At 47.9% G+C, this 20,059-nt stretch overlaps 1 protein-coding gene across 4 annotated transcripts in view; it reads left to right on the top strand.

Annotated features, from left to right (window-relative positions):
• The window catches only part of LOC129844147 (protein CBFA2T1-like), a 107,571-nt gene that overhangs the window by 39,450 nt on the left and 48,062 nt on the right, over positions 1 to 20,059 (top strand). For all 4 annotated transcript variants that reach the window (XM_055912552.1, XM_055912550.1, XM_055912553.1 and 1 more), the window contains exon 3: positions 12,818 to 12,907. In XM_055912552.1, the coding sequence (XP_055768527.1) occupies positions 12,818 to 12,907 (90 nt within the window). The remainder of the gene's footprint in view (positions 1 to 12,817; positions 12,908 to 20,059) is intronic.

Here is a 20,059-nt window from a genome sequence, read left to right as displayed (position 1 = left end):
TTAGCTGAGATGTTACAGGGTGGGGGAGTTCTATCCTCTCCTCTTAGCTGAGATGTTACAGGGTGGGGGAGTTCTATCCTCTCCTCTTAGCTGAGATGTTACAGGGTGGGGGAGTTCTATCCTCTCCTCTTAGCTGAGATGTTACAGGGTGGGGGAGTTCTATCCTCCTCTCCTCTTAGCTGAGATGTTACAGGGTGGGGGAGTTCTATCCTCCTCCCTCTTAGCTGAGATGTTACAGGGTGGGGGAGTTCTATCCTCTCCTCTTAGCTGAGATGTTACAGGGTGGGGGGAGTTCTATCCTCTCCTCTTAGCTGAGATGTTACAGGGTGGGGGAGTTCTATCCTCTCCTCTTAGCTGAGATGTTACAGGGTGGGGGAGTTCTATCCTCCTCTCCTCTTAGCTGAGATGTTACAGGGTGGGGGAGTTCTATCCTCCTCTCCTCTTAGCTGAGATGTTACAGGGTGGGGGAGTTCTATCCTCTCCTCTTAGCTGAGATGTTACAGGGTGGGGGAGTTCTATCCTCCTCTCCTCTTAGCTGAGATGTTACAGGGTGGGGGAGTTCTATCCTCTCCTCTTAGCTGAGATGTTACAGGGTGGGGGAGTTCTATCCTCCTCTCCTCTTAGCTGAGATGTTACAGGGTGGGGGGAGTTCTATCCTCTCCTCTTAGCTGAGATGTTACAGGGTGGGGGAGTTCTATCCTCCTCTCCTCTTAGCTGAGATGTTACAGGGTGGGGGGAGTTCTATCCTCTCCTCTTAGCTGAGATGTTACAGGGTGGGGGAGTTCTATCCTCTCCTCTTAGCTGAGATGTTACAGGGTGGGGGAGTTCTATCCTCTCCTCTTAGCTGAGATGTTACAGGGTGGGGGAGTTCTATCCTCCTCTCCTCTTAGCTGAGATGTTACAGGGTGGGGGAGTTCTATCCTCCTCTCCTCTTAGCTGAGATGTTACAGGGTGGGGGAGTTCTATCCTCTCCTCTTAGCTGAGATGTTACAGGGTGGGGGAGTTCTATCCTCTCCTCTTAGCTGAGATGTTACAGGGTGGGGGAGTTCTATCCTCTCCTCTTAGCTGAGATGTTACAGGGTGGGGGAGTTCTATCCTCCTCCTCTTAGCTGAGATGTTACAGGGTGGGGGAGTTCTATCCTCTCTCCTCTTAGCTGAGATGTTACAGGGTGGGGGAGTTCTATCCTCTCCTCTTAGCTGAGATGTTACAGGGTGGGGGAGTTCTATCCTCTCTCCTCTTAGCTGAGATGTTACAGGGTGGGGGAGTTCTATCCTCCTCCTCTTAGCTGAGATGTTACAGGGTGGGGGAGTTCTATCCTCCTCTCCTCTTAGCTGAGATGTTACAGGGTGGGGGGAGTTCTATCCTCTCCTCTTAGCTGAGATGTTACAGGGTGGGGGAGTTCTATCCTCTCCTCTTAGCTGAGATGTTACAGGGTGGGGGGAGTTCTATCCTCTCCTCTTAGCTGAGATGTTACAGGGTGGGGGAGTTCTATCCTCTCCTCTTAGCTGAGATGTTACAGGGTGGGGGAGTTCTATCCTCCTCTCCTCTTAGCTGAGATGTTACAGGGTGGGGGAGTTCTATCCTCTCCTCTTAGCTGAGATGTTACAGGGTGGGGGAGTTCTATCCTCTCCTCTTAGCTGAGATGTTACAGGGTGGGGGAGTTCTATCCTCCTCTCCTCTTAGCTGAGATGTTACAGGGTGGGGGAGTTCTATCCTCCTCTCCTCTTAGCTGAGATGTTACAGGGTGGGGGAGTTCTATCCTCTCCTCTTAGCTGAGATGTTACAGGGTGGGGGGAGTTCTATCCTCTCCTCTTAGCTGAGATGTTACAGGGTGGGGGGAGTTCTATCCTCTCCTCTTAGCTGAGATGTTACAGGGTGGGGGAGTTCTATCCTCTCTCCTCTTAGCTGAGATGTTACAGGGTGGGGGGAGTTCTATCCTCTCTCCTCTTAGCTGAGATGTTACAGGGTGGGGGAGTTCTATCCTCTCCTCTTAGCTGAGATGTTACAGGGTGGGGGAGTTCTATCCTCTCCTCTTAGCTGAGATGTTACAGGGTGGGGGAGTTCTATCCTCCTCTCCTCTTAGCTGAGATGTTACAGGGTGGGGGAGTTCTATCCTCCTCCTCTTAGCTGAGATGTTACAGGGTGGGGGAGTTCTATCCTCTCCTCTTAGCTGAGATGTTACAGGGTGGGGGAGTTCTATCCTCTCCTCTTAGCTGAGATGTTACAGGGTGGGGGAGTTCTATCCTCCTCTCCTCTTAGCTGAGATGTTACAGGGTGGGGGGAGTTCTATCCTCTCCTCTTAGCTGAGATGTTACAGGGTGGGGGAGTTCTATCCTCTCCTCTTAGCTGAGATGTTACAGGGTGGGGGAGTTCTATCCTCTCCTCTTAGCTGAGATGTTACAGGGTGGGGGAGTTCTATCCTCTCCTCTTAGCTGAGATGTTACAGGGTGGGGGAGTTCTATCCTCCTCTCCTCTTAGCTGAGATGTTACAGGGTGGGGGAGTTCTATCCTCTCCTCTTAGCTGAGATGTTACAGGGTGGGGGAGTTCTATCCTCTCCTCTTAGCTGAGATGTTACAGGGTGGGGGGAGTTCTATCCTCTCCTCTTAGCTGAGATGTTACAGGGTGGGGGAGTTCTATCCTCTCCTCTTAGCTGAGATGTTACAGGGTGGGGGAGTTCTATCCTCCTCTCCTCTTAGCTGAGATGTTACAGGGTGGGGGAGTTCTATCCTCCTCCTCTTAGCTGAGATGTTACAGGGTGGGGGGAGTTCTATCCTCTCCTCTTAGCTGAGATGTTACAGGGTGGGGGAGTTCTATCCTCTCCTCTTAGCTGAGATGTTACAGGGTGGGGGGAGTTCTATCCTCTCCTCTTAGCTGAGATGTTACAGGGTGGGGGAGTTCTATCCTCTCCTCTTAGCTGAGATGTTACAGGGTGGGGGGAGTTCTATCCTCTCCTCTTAGCTGAGATGTTACAGGGTGGGGGAGTTCTATCCTCTCTCCTCTTAGCTGAGATGTTACAGGGTGGGGGGAGTTCTATCCTCTCCTCTTAGCTGAGATGTTACAGGGTGGGGGAGTTCTATCCTCTCCTCTTAGCTGAGATGTTACAGGGTGGGGGAGTTCTATCCTCTCCTCTTAGCTGAGATGTTACAGGGTGGGGGAGTTCTATCCTCTCCTCTTAGCTGAGATGTTACAGGGTGGGGGAGTTCTATCCTCTCCTCTTAGCTGAGATGTTACAGGGTGGGGGGAGTTCTATCCTCTCCTCTTAGCTGAGATGTTACAGGGTGGGGGGAGTTCTATCCTCTCCTCTTAGCTGAGATGTTACAGGGTGGGGGGAGTTCTATCCTCTCCTCTTAGCTGAGATGTTACAGGGTGGGGGAGTTCTATCCTCTCCTCTTAGCTGAGATGTTACAGGGTGGGGGGAGTTCTATCCTCTCCTCTTAGCTGAGATGTTACAGGGTGGGGGAGTTCTATCCTCTCCTCTTAGCTGAGATGTTACAGGGTGGGGGAGTTCTATCCTCTCCTCTTAGCTGAGATGTTACAGGGTGGGGGGAGTTCTATCCTCTCCTCTTAGCTGAGATGTTACAGGGTGGGGGGAGTTCTATCCTCTCCTCTTAGCTGAGATGTTACAGGGTGGGGGGAGTTCTATCCTCTCCTCTTAGCTGAGATGTTACAGGGTGGGGGAGTTCTATCCTCTCCTCTTAGCTGAGATGTTACAGGGTGGGGGAGTTCTATCCTCTCCTCTTAGCTGAGATGTTACAGGGTGGGGGGAGTTCTATCCTCTCCTCTTAGCTGAGATGTTACAGGGTGGGGGAGTTCTATCCTCTCCTCTTAGCTGAGATGTTACAGGGTGGGGGGAGTTCTATCCTCTCCTCTTAGCTGAGATGTTACAGGGTGGGGGGAGTTCTATCCTCTCCTCTTAGCTGAGATGTTACAGGGTGGGGGAGTTCTATCCTCTCCTCTTAGCTGAGATGTTACAGGGTGGGGGAGTTCTATCCTCTCCTCTTAGCTGAGATGTTACAGGGTGGGGGGAGTTCTATCCTCTCCTCTTAGCTGAGATGTTACAGGGTGGGGGAGTTCTATCCTCTCCTCTTAGCTGAGATGTTACAGGGTGGGGGGAGTTCTATCCTCTCCTCTTAGCTGAGATGTTACAGGGTGGGGGAGTTCTATCCTCTCCTCTTAGCTGAGATGTTACAGGGTGGGGGGAGTTCTATCCTCTCTCTCTTAGCTGAGATGTTACAGGGTGGGGGGAGTTCTATCCTCCTCTCCTCTTAGCTGAGATGTTACAGGGTGGGGGAGTTCTATCCTCCTCCTCTTAGCTGAGATGTTACAGGGTGGGGGAGTTCTATCCTCTCTCCTCTTAGCTGAGATGTTACAGGGTGGGGGGAGTTCTATCCTCTCCTCTTAGCTGAGATGTTACAGGGTGGGGGAGTTCTATCCTCTCCTCTTAGCTGAGATGTTACAGGGTGGGGGAGTTCTATCCTCTCTCCTCTTAGCTGAGATGTTACAGGGTGGGGGAGTTCTATCCTCTCCTCTTAGCTGAGATGTTACAGGGTGGGGGAGTTCTATCCTCCTCTCCTCTTAGCTGAGATGTTACAGGGTGGGGGGAGTTCTATCCTCCTCTCTCTTAGCTGAGATGTTACAGGGTGGGGGAGTTCTATCCTCTCTCCTCTTAGCTGAGATGTTACAGGGTGGGGGGAGTTCTATCCTCCTCTCCTCTTAGCTGAGATGTTACAGGGTGGGGGGAGTTCTATCCTCTCTCCTCTTAGCTGAGATGTTACAGGGTGGGGGGAGTTCTATCCTCTCCTCTTAGCTGAGATGTTACAGGGTGGGGGAGTTCTATCCTCTCCTCTTAGCTGAGATGTTACAGGGTGGGGGGAGTTCTATCCTCTCCTCTTAGCTGAGATGTTACAGGGTGGGGGAGTTCTATCCTCTCCTCTTAGCTGAGATGTTACAGGGTGGGGGAGTTCTATCCTCCTCCTCTTAGCTGAGATGTTACAGGGTGGGGGAGTTCTATCCTCTCCTCTTAGCTGAGATGTTACAGGGTGGGGGAGTTCTATCCTCTCCTCTTAGCTGAGATGTTACAGGGTGGGGGAGTTCTATCCTCTCCTCTTAGCTGAGATGTTACAGGGTGGGGGAGTTCTATCCTCTCCTCTTAGCTGAGATGTTACAGGGTGGGGGAGTTCTATCCTCTCCTCTTAGCTGAGATGTTACAGGGTGGGGGGAGTTCTATCCTCTCCTCTTAGCTGAGATGTTACAGGGTGGGGGAGTTCTATCCTCTCCTCTTAGCTGAGATGTTACAGGGTGGGGGAGTTCTATCCTCTCCTCTTAGCTGAGATGTTACAGGGTGGGGGAGTTCTATCCTCTCCTCTTAGCTGAGATGTTACAGGGTGGGGGAGTTCTATCCTCTCCTCTTAGCTGAGATGTTACAGGGTGGGGGAGTTCTATCCCTCTCCTCTTAGCTGAGATGTTACCGGGTGGGGGAGTTCTATCCTCTCCTCTTAGCTGAGATGTTACAGGGTGGGGGGAGTTCTATCCTCTCCTCTTAGCTGAGATGTTACAGGGTGGGGGGAGTTCTATCCTCTCCTCTTAGCTGAGATGTTACAGGGTGGGGGGAGTTCTATCCTCTCCTCTTAGCTGAGATGTTACAGGGTGGGGGAGTTCTATCCTCTCCTCTTAGCTGAGATGTTACAGGGTGGGGGAGTTCTATCCTCTCCTCTTAGCTGAGATGTTACAGGGTGGGGGAGTTCTATCCTCTCCTCTTAGCTGAGATGTTACAGGGTGGGGGAGTTCTATCCTCTCCTCTTAGCTGAGATGTTACAGGGTGGGGGAGTTCTATCCCTCTCCTCTTAGCTGAGATGTTACAGGGTGGGGGAGTTCTATCCTCCTCCTCTTAGCTGAGATGTTACAGGGTGGGGGAGTTCTATCCTCTCCTCTTAGCTGAGATGTTACAGGGTGGGGGGAGTTCTATCCTCTCCTCTTAGCTGAGATGTTACAGGGTGGGGGAGTTCTATCCTCTCCTCTTAGCTGAGATGTTACAGGGTGGGGGAGTTCTACTCCTCTCCTCTTAGCTGAGATGTTACAGGGTGGGGGAGTTCTATCCTCCTCTCCTCTTAGCTGAGATGTTACAGGGTGGGGGGAGTTCTATCCTCCTCCTCTTAGCTGAGATGTTACAGGGTGGGGGGAGTTCTATCCTCTCCTCTTAGCTGAGATGTTACAGGGTGGGGGAGTTCTATCCTCTCCTCTTAGCTGAGATGTTACAGGGTGGGGGAGTTCTATCCTCTCCCTCTTAGCTGAGATGTTACAGGGTGGGGGGAGTTCTATCCTCTCCTCTTAGCTGAGATGTTACAGGGTGGGGGAGTTCTATCCTCTCCTCTTAGCTGAGATGTTACAGGGTGGGGGAGTTCTATCCTCTCCTCTTAGCTGAGATGTTACAGGGTGGGGGAGTTCTATCCTCTCCTCTTAGCTGAGATGTTACAGGGTGGGGGAGTTCTATCCTCCTCCTCTTAGCTGAGATGTTACAGGGTGGGGGAGTTCTATCCTCTCCTCTTAGCTGAGATGTTACAGGGTGGGGGAGTTCTATCCTCTCCTCTTAGCTGAGATGTTACAGGGTGGGGGGAGTTCTATCCTCTCCTCTTAGCTGAGATGTTACAGGGTGGGGGGAGTTCTATCCTCTCCTCTTAGCTGAGATGTTACAGGGTGGGGGAGTTCTATCCTCTCCTCTTAGCTGAGATGTTACAGGGTGGGGGAGTTCTATCCTCTCCTCTTAGCTGAGATGTTACAGGGTGGGGGGAGTTCTATCCTCTCCTCTTAGCTGAGATGTTACAGGGTGGGGGGAGTTCTATCCTCTCCTCTTAGCTGAGATGTTACAGGGTGGGGGAGTTCTATCCTCTCCTCTTAGCTGAGATGTTACAGGGTGGGGGGAGTTCTATCCTCTCCTCTTAGCTGAGATGTTACAGGGTGGGGGAGTTCTATCCTCTCCTCTTAGCTGAGATGTTACAGGGTGGGGGAGTTCTATCCTCCTCTCCTCTTAGCTGAGATGTTACAGGGTGGGGGGAGTTCTATCCTCCTCTCCTCTTAGCTGAGATGTTACAGGGTGGGGGAGTTCTATCCTCCTCTCCTCTTAGCTGAGATGTTACAGGGTGGGGGAGTTCTATCCTCTCCTCTTAGCTGAGATGTTACAGGGTGGGGGAGTTCTATCCTCTCCTCTTAGCTGAGATGTTACAGGGTGGGGGAGTTCTATCCTCTCCTCTTAGCTGAGATGTTACAGGGTGGGGGAGTTCTATCCTCTCCTCTTAGCTGAGATGTTACAGGGTGGGGGAGTTCTATCCTCTCCTCTTAGCTGAGATGTTACAGGGTGGGGGGAGTTCTATCCTCTCCTCTTAGCTGAGATGTTACAGGGTGGGGGAGTTCTATCCTCTCCTCTTAGCTGAGATGTTACAGGGTGGGGGGAGTTCTATCCTCTCCTCTTAGCTGAGATGTTACAGGGTGGGGGAGTTCTATCCTCTCCTCTTAGCTGAGATGTTACAGGGTGGGGGAGTTCTATCCTCTCCTCTTAGCTGAGATGTTACAGGGTGGGGAGTTCTATCCTCCTCTCCTCTTAGCTGAGATGTTACAGGGTGGGGGGAGTTCTATCCTCTCCTCTTAGCTGAGATGTTACAGGGTGGGGGAGTTCTATCCTCTCCTCTTAGCTGAGATGTTACAGGGTGGGGGGAGTTCTATCCTCTCCTCTTAGCTGAGATGTTACAGGGTGGGGGGAGTTCTATCCTCCTCTCCTCTTAGCTGAGATGTTACAGGGTGGGGGGAGTTCTATCCTCCTCTCCTCTTAGCTGAGATGTTACAGGGTGGGGGAGTTCTATCCTCCTCTCCTCTTAGCTGAGATGTTACAGGGTGGGGGAGTTCTATCCTCTCCTCTTAGCTGAGATGTTACAGGGTGGGGGGAGTTCTATCCTCCTCTCCTCTTAGCTGAGATGTTACAGGGTGGGGGGGTTCTATCCTCTAGCTTAGGAGGATAGAACTCACCACTAACCTGTGGTGAGTTATTAATTTAATTAACAAATACAGTTTTATATGTAAATAAAGAGCAAAATTGTTGATTATTAATATAATATTATTTGTCTCCTGGTCCTATAAGAGCTCTTTGTTGCTTCCCACGAGCCGGGTTGTGACAAACTCACACTCATTCTTATGTTTAACAAATGTACCGTATAGTGTGTGTGTGGCAGGCTTACAATGATGGCAAAAAACAGCATTTGAGAGTGTGCTGACCCTGCTGCTAGAGGGGGTACAGCTGGAGGTGGAATGTTTAAAGGGTGTACGGGACTATAACAAGTCTGGGAACCACTGCTCTGGAGACAGTTGGACTATGTGCTGTATGGTGAACCACTGCTCTGGAGACAGTTGGACTATGTGCTGTGTGGGGAACCACTGCTCTGGAGACACAGTTCTACTATGTGCTGTATGGTGAACCACTGCTCTGGAGACACAGTTCTACTATGTGCTGTATGGTGAACCACTGCTCTGGAGACACAGTTGGACTATGTGTTGTATGGGGAACCACTGCTCTGGAGACACAGTTGGACTATGTGCTGTATGGGGAACCACTGCTCTGGAGACACAGTTCTACTATGTGCTGTATGGTGAACCACTGCTCTGGAGACACAGTTGGACTATGTGCTGTATGGTGAACCACTGCTCTGGAGACACAGTTGGACTATGTGTTGTATGGGGAACCACTGCTCTGGAGACACAGTTGGACTATGTGCTGTATGGGGAACCACTGCTCTGGAGACACAGTTCTACTATGTGCTGTATGGTGAACCACTGCTCTGGAGACACAGTTGGACTATGTGCTGTATGGTGAACCACTGCTCTGGAGACACAGTTCTACTATGTGCTGTATGGTGAACCACTGCTCTGGAGACACAGTTGGACTATGTGCTGTATGGTGAACCACTGCTCTGGAGACAGTTGGACTATGTGCTGTATGGTGAACCACTGCTCTGGAGACACAGTTGGACTATGTGCTGTATGGTGAACCACTGCTCTGGAGACACAGTTGGACTATGTGCTGTATGGTGAACCACTGCTCTGGAGACAGTTGGACTATGTGCTGTATGGTGAACCACTGCTCTGGAGACACAGTTGGACTATGTGCTGTATGGTGAACCACTGCTCTGGAGACACAGTTGGACTATGTGCTGTATGGTGAACCACTGCTCTGGAGACACAGTTGGACTATGTGCTGTATGGTGAACCACTGCTCTGGAGACACAGTTCTACTATGTGCTGTATGGGGAACCACTGCTCTGGAGACACAGTTCTACTATGTGCTGTATGGTGAACCACTGCTCTGGAGACACAGTTCTACTATGTGCTGTATGGTGAACCACTGCTCTGGAGACACAGTTCTACTATGTGCTGTATGGTGAACCACTGCTCTGGAGACACAGTTCTACTATGTGCTGTATGGTGAACCACTGCTCTGGAGACACAGTTCTACTATGTGCTGTATGGTGAACCACTGGCATGTGATATCATGTTCCAAAATGGCAGCCTATTCCCCACTGCCTTCAGAATGTATTCTGACTCCTCGACTTTGTCCACATTTTGTTACGTTACAGCCTTATTCTGAAATGGAATAGAAAAATAATATTCAGCAATCTACACACAATACCTCATTAAGACAAAGCAAAAACAGTTTTTTGGACATTTTTTGCAAATTCATTACAAATGAAAACAGAAATACCTTATTTACATAAGTATTCAGACCCTATGAGACTTGAAATTGAGCTCAGGTGGATCCTGTTTCCATTGATCATCCTTGAGATGTTTCTACAACTTGGTTGGAGTCCACCTCTGGTAAATTCAATTGATTGGACACGATTCCTTCATTCCTTTATCTTGTGTGTATAAGGTAGTAGTTGTGGAATTGTTAGGTTAGATTACTCGTTGGTTATTACCGCATTGTCAGAACTAGAAGCACAAGCATTTCGCTACACTCGCATTAACATCTGCTAACCATGTGTATGTGACCAATACAATTTTATTTTATTTTATTTGGAAAGGCACACACCTGTCTATATAAGGTCCCCCAGTTGACAGTGCATGAGAGCAAAAACCAAGCAATGAGGTCGAAGGAATTGTCCGTAGAGCTACAAGACAGGATTGTGTCAAAGCGCAGATCTGGGGAAGGGTACCAAAACATTTCTGCAGCATTGAAGGTCCCCAAGAACACAGTGGCCTCCATCATTCTTAAATGGAAAAAAGTTTGGAACCACCAAGACTCTTCCTAGAGCTGGCCGCCTGCCAAACTGAGCAATCTGGGGAGAAGGGTCTTGGTCAGGTAGGTGATCAAGAACCCGATGGTCACAGAGTTCCTCTGTTGCGATGGGAGAACCTTCCAGAAGGACAACCATCTCTGCAGCACTCCACCAATCAGGCTGTTATGGTGGAGTGTCCAGACGGAAGCCACTCCTCCGTAAAAGGCACATGACAGCCCACTTGGTATTTGCCAGAAGGCACCTAAAGACTCTGAGACAATGAGAAACAAGATTCTATGGTCTGATGAAACCAAGATTGAAATCTTTGGCCTAAATGCCAAGTGTCACGTCTGGAGGAAACCTGGCACCTTCCCTACGGTGAAGCATGGTGGTGGCAGCATCATGCTGTGGGGATATTTTTCAGCAGCAGGGACTGGGAGACTAGTCAGGATCAAGGGAAAGATGAACGGAGCAAAGTACAGAGAGATCCTTGATGAAAACCTGCTCCAGAGCTCTCAGGACCTCAGACTGGGGTGAAGGTTCACCTTCCAACAGGACAACGACCCTAAGCTCACAGCCAATACAACACAGGAGTGGCTTCGGGACAAGTGTCTGAATGTCCTTGAGTGGCCCAGCCAGAGACCGGACTTGAACCCGATCTAACATCTTTGGAGAGACCTGAAAATAGCTGTGCAGGGACACTTCCCATCCAACCTGATAGAGCTTGAGAAGACCTGCAGAGAAGAATGGGAGAAACTCCCCAAATACAGGTGTGCCAAGCTTGTAGCGTCATACCCATGAAGACTTGAGGCTGTAATTGCTGCCAAAGGTGCTTCAACAAAGTACTGAGTAAAGGGTCTGAATACTTATCTAAATGTGATATTTCCGATTTATTTTTATTTTTCATTAGCAAAAATGTTTGAAAACCTGTTTTTGCTTTGTTATTGTGTGTAGATTGATGAGGGGAAAAAAGTATTGAATCCATTTTTGGATTCCTGGATTTCCACAAAATGTGGAAAAGGTCAAGGGGTCTGATCAGAAGGAACTTATAGTGCAGTGCTTTTGACCAGAGTCTTCTGATGTTAGTGGTGGTAATGCACATTGTATTGAATAGAAGAGGTATCTGAACTAGCGCTGCCTGCCAGCCCCTAGACTTTCACTGTGTCTCTCCATATGTCTTCTATTAAACTAAAATCATTCAATCCCTGACAGGACATGGTTGGCTTCCAATAACTTATTATCATATAATGTGTTCCATATGTATTCAGGTCTCTCTCTCTCTCTCTCTCTCTCTCTCTGTCTCTCTCTCTCTCTCTCTCTCTCTCTCTCTCTCTCTCTCTCTCTCTCTCTCTCCTCTCTCTCTCTCTCTCTCTCTCTCTCTCTCTCTCTCTCTCTCTCTCTCTCTCTCTCTCTCTCTCTCTCTCTCTCTCTGTCTCTCTCTCTCTGTCTCTCTCTCTCTCTCTCTCTGTCTCTCTCTCTCTCTCTCTCTCTCTGTCTCTCTCTCTCTCTCTCTCTGTCTCTCTCTCTCTCTCTCTCTCTGTCTCTCTCTCTCTGTCTCTCTCTCTCTGTCTCTCTCTCTCTCTGTTTTTCTCTCTCTCTCTGTCCCTCTCTCTCTGTCTCTCTCTCTCTCTGTTTTTCTCTCTCTCTCTCTCTCTGTTTTTCTCTCTCTCTCTGTCTCTCTCTCTGTCTCTCTCTGTCTCTCTCTCTCGCGCTCTCCATCTCTCTATCTCTCTCGCGCTCTCCATCTCAATTCAATTCAATTCAAGGGGGCTTTATTGGCATGGGAAACATGTGTTAACATTGCCAAAGCAAGTGAGGTAGATAATATACAAAAGTGAAATAAACAATAAAAATTAACAGTAAACATTACATATACAGAAGTTTCAAAACAATAAAGACATTACAAATGTCATATTATATATATATACAGTGTTGTAACGATGTACAAATAGTTAAAGTACAAAAGGGAAAATAAAAAAACATAAATATGGGTTGTATTTACAATGGTGTTTGTTCTTCACTGGTTGACCTTTTCTTGTGGCAACAGGTCACAAATATTGCTGCTGTGATGTCACACTGTGGTATTTCACCCAGTAGATATGGGAGTTTATCACATTCAGGTTTGTTTTCTAATCCTTTGTGGATCTGTGTAATCTGAGGGAAATATGTGTCTCTAATATGGCCATACATTGGGCAGGAGGTTAGGAAGTGCAGCTCAGTTTCCACCTCATTTTGTGGGCAGTCTGCACATAGCCTGTCTTCTCTTGAGAGCCATGTCTGCCTACGGCGGCCTTTCTCAATAGCAAGGCTATGCTCACTGGGTCTGTACATAGTCAAAGCTTTCCTTAAGTTTGGGTCAGTCACAGTGGTCAGGTATTCTGCCACTGTGTACTCTCTGTTTAGGGCCAGATAACATTCTAGTTTGCTCAGTTTTTCATAAATTTTTTACAATGTGTCAAGTAATTATCTTTTTTCTCTCTCTCTCTCTGTTTTCTCTCTCTCTCTCCCTCCTTCTGTTTTCTCTCTCTCCCTCTCTCTCTCTCTCTCACTCTCTCCCAGAATTCAACGTTAACCATAGAGGAATTCCACTCCAAGCTGCAAGAAGCGACCAACTTCCCGCTCCGACCTTTCGTCATCCCGTTCCTGAAGGTATATAGTGTTTCCACAAGGGTACAACACACACACACGCCCCTCCACAGATCTGGAAACCATTTTCACGGCCGGAGAGCTGAGACACAGATATATTTCACTAGTCTGTTTGCCCCCTCATTCCTTGGATGGAAGGAACACGGCATGCAGGCCATAGTAAATGGCTACATGATTTCCCCATGAGCCAAGAAGCATTGAATTTCCTGAAGAGATAAGATTTGACCTAGCTCCACTCCTAGTGATGTGATTTGACATTGCTCCACCCCTAGTGATGTGATTTGACATTGCTCCACCCCTAGTGATGTGATTTGACATTGCTCCACCCCTAGTGATGTGTTTTGACCTAGCTCCACCCCTAGTGATGTGATTTGACATTGCTCCACCCCTAGTGATGTGATTTGACATTGCTCCACCCCTAGTGATGTGTTTTGACCTAGCTCCACCCCTAGTGATGTGATTTGACCTAGCTCCACCCCTAGTGATGTTTTGACCTAGCTCCACCCCTAGTGATGTGATTTGGCCTAGCTCCACCCCTAGTGATGTGTTTTGGCCTAGCTCCAAGCCTAGTGATGTGTTTTGACCTAGCTCCACCCCTAGTGATGTGATTTGACCTAGCTCCACCCCCGGTGATGTGATTTGATCTAGCTCCACCCCTAGTGATGTGTTTTGACCTAGCTCCACCCCTAGTGATGTGATTTGACCTAGCTCCACCCCCAGTGATGTGATTTGACCTAGCTCCACCCCCAGTGATGTGATTTGACCTAGCTCCACCCCCAGTGATGTGATTTGACCTAGCTCCACACCTAGGGATGTGATTTGACCTAGCTCCACCCCCAATGATGGAATTTGACATAGCTCCACGCCCAGTGATGTGTTTTGACCTAGCTCCACCCCCAGTGATGTGATTTGACCTAGCTCCACCCCCGGTGATGTGATTTGACCTAGCTCCACCCCCGGTGATGTAATTTGACAAGCTCCACCCCCAGTGATGTGATTTGACATAGCTCCACCCCTAGTGATGTGATTTGACCTGGCTCCAGCCCCAGTGATGTCATTTGACATAGCTCCACCCCCAGTGATGTAATTTGACATAGCTCCACTCCCAGTGATGTCATTTGACATAGCTCCCCCCCAGTGATGTCATTTGACATAGCTCCACCCCCAGTGATGTAATTTGGCATAGCTCCACCTCCAGTGATGTAATTTGACATAGCTCCACCCCCAGGGATGTAATTTTACCTAGCTCCACCCCCAGTGATGTGATTTGACCTAGCTCCACCCCCAGTGATGTAATTTGACATAGCTCCACCCCCAGTGATGTAATTTGACATAGCTCCACCCCCAGTGATGTGATTTGACCTAGCTCCACCCCCAGTGATGTAATTTGACCTAGCTCCACCCCCAGTGTTGTAATTTGACCTAGCTCCACCCCTAGTGATGTGTTTTGACCTTGCTCCACCCCCAGTGATGTAATTTGACCTAGCTCCACCCCTAGTGATGTGTTTTGACCTAGCTCCACCCCCAGTGATGTGATTTGACCTAGTTCCACCCCCAGTGATGTGATTTTACCTTGCTCCACCCCCAGTGATGTCATTTGACCTAGCTCCACCCCCAGTGGAATCTAGTTGAGAGGTCTAGTTGAGAGGAGGTCTGGACTGGTCTGACCCCCTGTGTCTCTCTGGTCTGTTAGGCTACTTTCCAAATGGCTCCCTACATAGCTCACTAATGCTCGTACACTATTCTCTGTGGCCTCTGGTCAAGAGTAGTGCACTACATAGTGAATAGGGTACCATTTGGGACACATTGGTTTTCTCCCTTGTAGCTAGTTTTGGAGGGCACAGTAACATGAACAGATGTAGCCGAGGCCCTCTGTAAAGTCATCCACTCATGCCTCAACACCAGCTCTAGTAAACTGATTGATAGGGGCCAGGTAGAACCAACTCAACACTTAAGAGTTCAGTTATTTTAATTACGCAACCTCTCCTCGTCCATCTCTCCCATTGTTTTGTCCCCCCCTCTCTCTCTCTCTTTCTCTCCCTACCAGCTCCCTCTCCTTTCTCTCTCTCTCCACCAGCTCCCCCCTCCGCCCAGATCTCTCTACTCCTCTCTCCACTCCCTGCCATATGGTTGCTGTATCATTTTTTTGTCTAATTTTAGTGCTCTGAATGAACACGTTTCTCTCTCTCCCTCTACGGGCCTTTAATGCCAGAGACCATATGGCAGAGAGCGGTGAGCGGGAACTGAGGCTTTTATAGTTGCCTGCTAGAGACGGAAGAGACCTGAGTGCAGCTGCAACAATCTACATTAGGATTGGCTGGGGGTTTTCTTTAGGCTAATGTCACGACGTAGAGGACAGGGGGATAGAGAGAGGAGTAAACAACATACCAGATCCACAGAGCTCAGTGTTCAACATGGATAGTAAACATACCAGATCCACAGAGCTCAGTGTTCAACATGGATAGTCAACATACCAGATCCACAGAGCTCAGTGTTCAACATGGATAGTAAACATACCAGATCCACAGAGCTCAGTGTTCAACATGGATAGTAAACATACTAGATCCACAGAACTCAGTGTTCAACATGGATAGTAAATATATAAGATCCACAGAGCTCAGTGTACAACATGGTTAGGCAACATACCAGATCCACAGAGATCAGTGTTCAACATGGTTAGTCAACATACCACATCCACAGAGCTCAGTGTTCAACATGGATAGTAAACATACCACATCCACAGAGCTCAGTGTTCAACATGGATAGTAAACATACTAGATCCACAGAGATCAGTGTTCAACATGGTTAGTCAACATACCACATCCACAGAGATCAGTGTTCAACATGGATAGTAAAGACACCAGATCCACAGAGATCAGTGCTTTCAGACCACACAGAAACAGAAACATGAGGCTAGGATAGCTATTAGGCTAATATTAATAATATTTAATATCACAGGGCTTTGTTGTATAATCCGAACTCTGTTGCTAAACTAGCCATATATCACGCCTAATTGGTAATAATATTTATAGGAATTGGTTCTAGTTCTTTAAACAGGATTGAATGGTAAATGATGAGTTGTGAGTCCAGGGTCGTATTCACTAGACACCAAACTGAAGACAACGGACTGAAACAGGAAGTCATTATCTGACCTTGTCCAATAAGAACATCTTGTTTATGTTGGAACACTTTTTCCCTTTGCTACGGTATGCAGTAATACATACGACCCAGGTTGTGTAGGAAGGTTATTCCCTTTGCTACGGTATGCAGTAATACATACGACCCAGGTTGTGTAGGAAGGTTATTCCCTTTGCTACGGTATGCAGTAATACATACGACCCAGGTTGTGTAGGAAGGTTATTCCCTTTGCTACGGTATGCAGTAATACATACGACCCAGGTTGTGTAGGAAGGTTATTCCCTTTGCTACGGTATGCAGTAATACATACGACCCAGGTTGTGTAGGAAGGTTATTCCCTTTGCTACGGTATGCAGTAATACATACGACCCAGGTTGTGTAGGAAGGTTATTCCCTTTGCTACGGTATGCAGTAATACATACGACCCAGGTTGTGTAGGAAGGTTATTCCCTTTGCTACGGTATGCAGTAATACATACGACCCAGGTTGTGTAGGAAGGTTATTCCCTTTGCTACGGTATGCAGTAATACATACGACCCAGGTTGTGTAGGAAGGTTATTCCCTTTGCTACGGTATGCAGTAATACATACGACCCAGGTTGTGTAGAAAGGTTATTCCCTTTGCTACGGTATGCAGTAATACATACGACCCAGGTTGTGTAGGAAGTTTGGTGGAGATGAATTGTCTTGTATCATCATGCCATCTCTCCTGTCGTTGGTGTCCCAAATTATTCCCTTTTCCCTATGTAGTGCACTACTTTAGACCCTATAGAACCCTATTCCCCATATAGTGCACTACTTTAGACCAGAGTCCTTTAGAACCCTATTCCCTATCTAGTGCACTACTTTTGACCAGAGCCCTATAGAACCCTATTCCCTATCTAGTGCACTACTTTTGACCAGAGCCCTATAGAACCCTATTCCCTATCTAGTGCACTACTTTTGACCAGAGTCCTATAGAACCCTGTTCCCTATATAGTGCACTACTTTAGACCAGAGCCCTATGGAACCCTATTCCCTCTATAGTGCACTACTTTTGACCAGAGCCCTATAGAACCCTGTTCCCTATATAGTGCACTACTTTTGACCAGAGCCCTATAGAACCCTGTTCCCTATATAGTGCACTACTTTTGACCAGAGCCCTATAGAACCCTATTCCCTATATAGTGCACTACTTTTGACCAGAGCCCTATAGAACCCTATTCCCTATTACAGTGCACTACTTTTGACCAGAGCCCAATAGAACCCTATTCCCTATCTAGTGCACTACTTTTGACCAGAGCCCTATAGAACCCTATTCCCTCTATAGTGCACTACTTTTGACCAGAGCCCTATAGAACCCTATTCCCTATCTAGTGCACTACTTTTGACCAGGGTCCATTGAACCCTATTCCCTACATAGTTCACTACTTTTGACCAGGGTCCATAGAACCCTATTCCCTACATAGTGCACTACTTTTGACCAGGGTCCATAGCCATGACCTTCCTATGAAAGAGAGAGAGACAGACACAGAGGGAGAGAGACACAGAGAGAGGGACAGAGAGAGAGAGCGAGAGAGACACAGAGAGACACACACAGAGGGAGAGAGACACAGAGAGAGACACAGAGAGAGAGACACACAGAGGGAGAGACACAGAGAGACACACAGACACAGAGAGAGAGAGAGAGAGAGAGAGAGAGAGACAGAGAGAGAGACAGAGAGAGAGACACAGAGAGAGAGACACACAGAGAGAGAGACACACAGAGGGAGAGAGACACAGAGAGAGACAGAGAGAGAGACAGACAGACAGACAGACAGACAGACAGACAGACAGACAGACAGACAGACAGACCATAAGGAGGAGAGATCCTCCAGTCTCTTCTACACTCTTAGAACAAAGTGTTCTGCGGCTCTCCCCACAGGAGAACCCTTTTTGGTTCCAGGTAGAACCCTTTTTGGTTCCAGGTAGAACCCCTTTTTGGTTCCAGGTAGAACCATTTTTGGTTCCAGGTAGAACCCCTTTTTGGTTCCAGGTAGAACCCTTTTTGGTTCCAGGTAGAAACCCTTTTGGTTCCAGGTAGAACCCCTTTTGGTTCCAGGTAGAACCTTTTTTGGTTCCAGGTAGAACCCCTTTTTGGTTCCAGGTAGAACCCCTTTTGGTTCCAGGTAGAACCCTTTTTGGTTCCAGGTAGAACCCCTTTTGGTTCCAGGTAGAACCCTTTTTGGTTCCAGGTAGAACCCTTTTTGGTTCCATGTAGAACTCGTTTGGGTTCAATATAGAACCCGCTGTGGAAAGGGTTCTACCTGGAACCAAAAAGGGTTCTTCAAAGGGTTCTCCCATGGGGACAGCCGAAGAACCCTTTTCGGTTCTAGGTAGCATATTTTTTTCTAAGAGTGTACAGGGAAGACATTTCCCCACTCTCACTTTGAATCTGTCTTAAAAAAAAACACTCCGTCTGGTGTCTTTGAGGTCACATGTACACCTTTATGACCCCCAGCCACCTCTCTCCGTCTCTCATTATCAGGATAGAGAGAGTGATCATAAACACCAGCTATTTCTATGTCTAAACCAGCCCTTTGATGGTGACAGGTAGTGGGCACTCTGCCTCTCTGTGTACATCCCAAATGGTAGCCTATTTCATGTATATACTGCACTACTTCTGATATATAGTGCACTATATAGGGAATAGGGTTCCATTTGGGACACTGCCTGTGGTTTGTTGTTCCTAAAGAATCAGAGGGATCTCTGGGAGGACTAATGCATTATGGGTCACGGGAAATAGATCACTTTGGACATGATATAATCAGTATTAGAGTCCTTTTAGGCTCCCACAGTGTAAAACTGGGGTGGAACAAAGCCCGTGAAACTTCACAGTAGAGCTGCTAATGGATAAGCTAAAGCCTAGAATGTCACAGAGGATCATGGTGCCGCTCTTCAGATGATGGGAAGTTATTGTTGTGTTTTTTGAGGGACAGAAAACCGACCGTGTCACAGAAATACACAGCTAAGTCCCTGAGGATGATGGGTAGTTCCTTTTTTAGCTTCAGATGATGTGGGTAGCTGTGTTGTGTTGTGTTTATTTAAGGTAAAAAAAAATGACAATTTCACACAAAGCACATGCAAGCCACTGAGGACAGAGGATAATGTCACTGATGACAGAGGATCATGTCGCGGAGGACAGAGGATAATGGCACGGAGGACAGAGGATAATGTCACCGATGACAGAGGATAATGTCACGGAGGACAGAGGATAATGTCGCAGAGGACAGAGGATAATGTTGCTGATGACAGAGGGTAATGTCGCTGATGACAGATGATAATGTCGCGGAGGACAGAGGATAATGTTGCGGAGGACAGAGGATAATGTCGCAGAGGACAGAGGATAATGTTGCGGAGGACAGAGAATTATGACACGGAGGACAGAGGATAATGTCATGGAGGACAGAGAATAATGACACGGAGGACAGAGGATAATGTCGCTGATGACAGAGGATAATGTCGCTGATGACAGAGGATAATGTCACAGAGGAGAGAGGATAATGACGCTGATGACAGAGGATAATGTCACGGAGGACAGAGGATAATGTCGCTGAGGACAGAGGATAATGTCGCTGAGGACAGAGGATAATGTCACTGATGACAGATGATAATGTCACGGAGGACAGAGGATAATGTTGCGGAGGACAGAGAATTATGACACGGAGGACAGAGGATAATGTCATGGAGGACAGAGAATAATGACACGGAGGACAGAGGATAATGTCGCTGATGACAGAGGATAATGTCGCTGATGACAGAGGATAATGTCACAGAGGAGAGAGGATAATGACGCTGATGACAGAGGATAATGTCACGGAGGACAGAGGATAATGTCGCTGAGGACAGATGATAATGTCACGGAGGACAGAGGATAATGTCGCTGATGACAGAGGATAATGTCACGGAGGACAGAGGATAATGTCACAGAGGAGAGAGGATAATGACGCTGATGACAGAGGATAATGTCACGGAGAACAGAGGATAATGTCGCTGAGGA

This window comes from Salvelinus fontinalis, unplaced genomic scaffold (assembly GCF_029448725.1).
Source record: "Salvelinus fontinalis isolate EN_2023a unplaced genomic scaffold, ASM2944872v1 scaffold_0180, whole genome shotgun sequence".
Lineage (NCBI taxonomy): Eukaryota > Metazoa > Chordata > Actinopteri > Salmoniformes > Salmonidae > Salvelinus > Salvelinus fontinalis.
The sequence above is the reverse complement of the archived record's forward strand: the minus strand, read 5'-3'. Positions and strand labels throughout refer to the sequence as shown.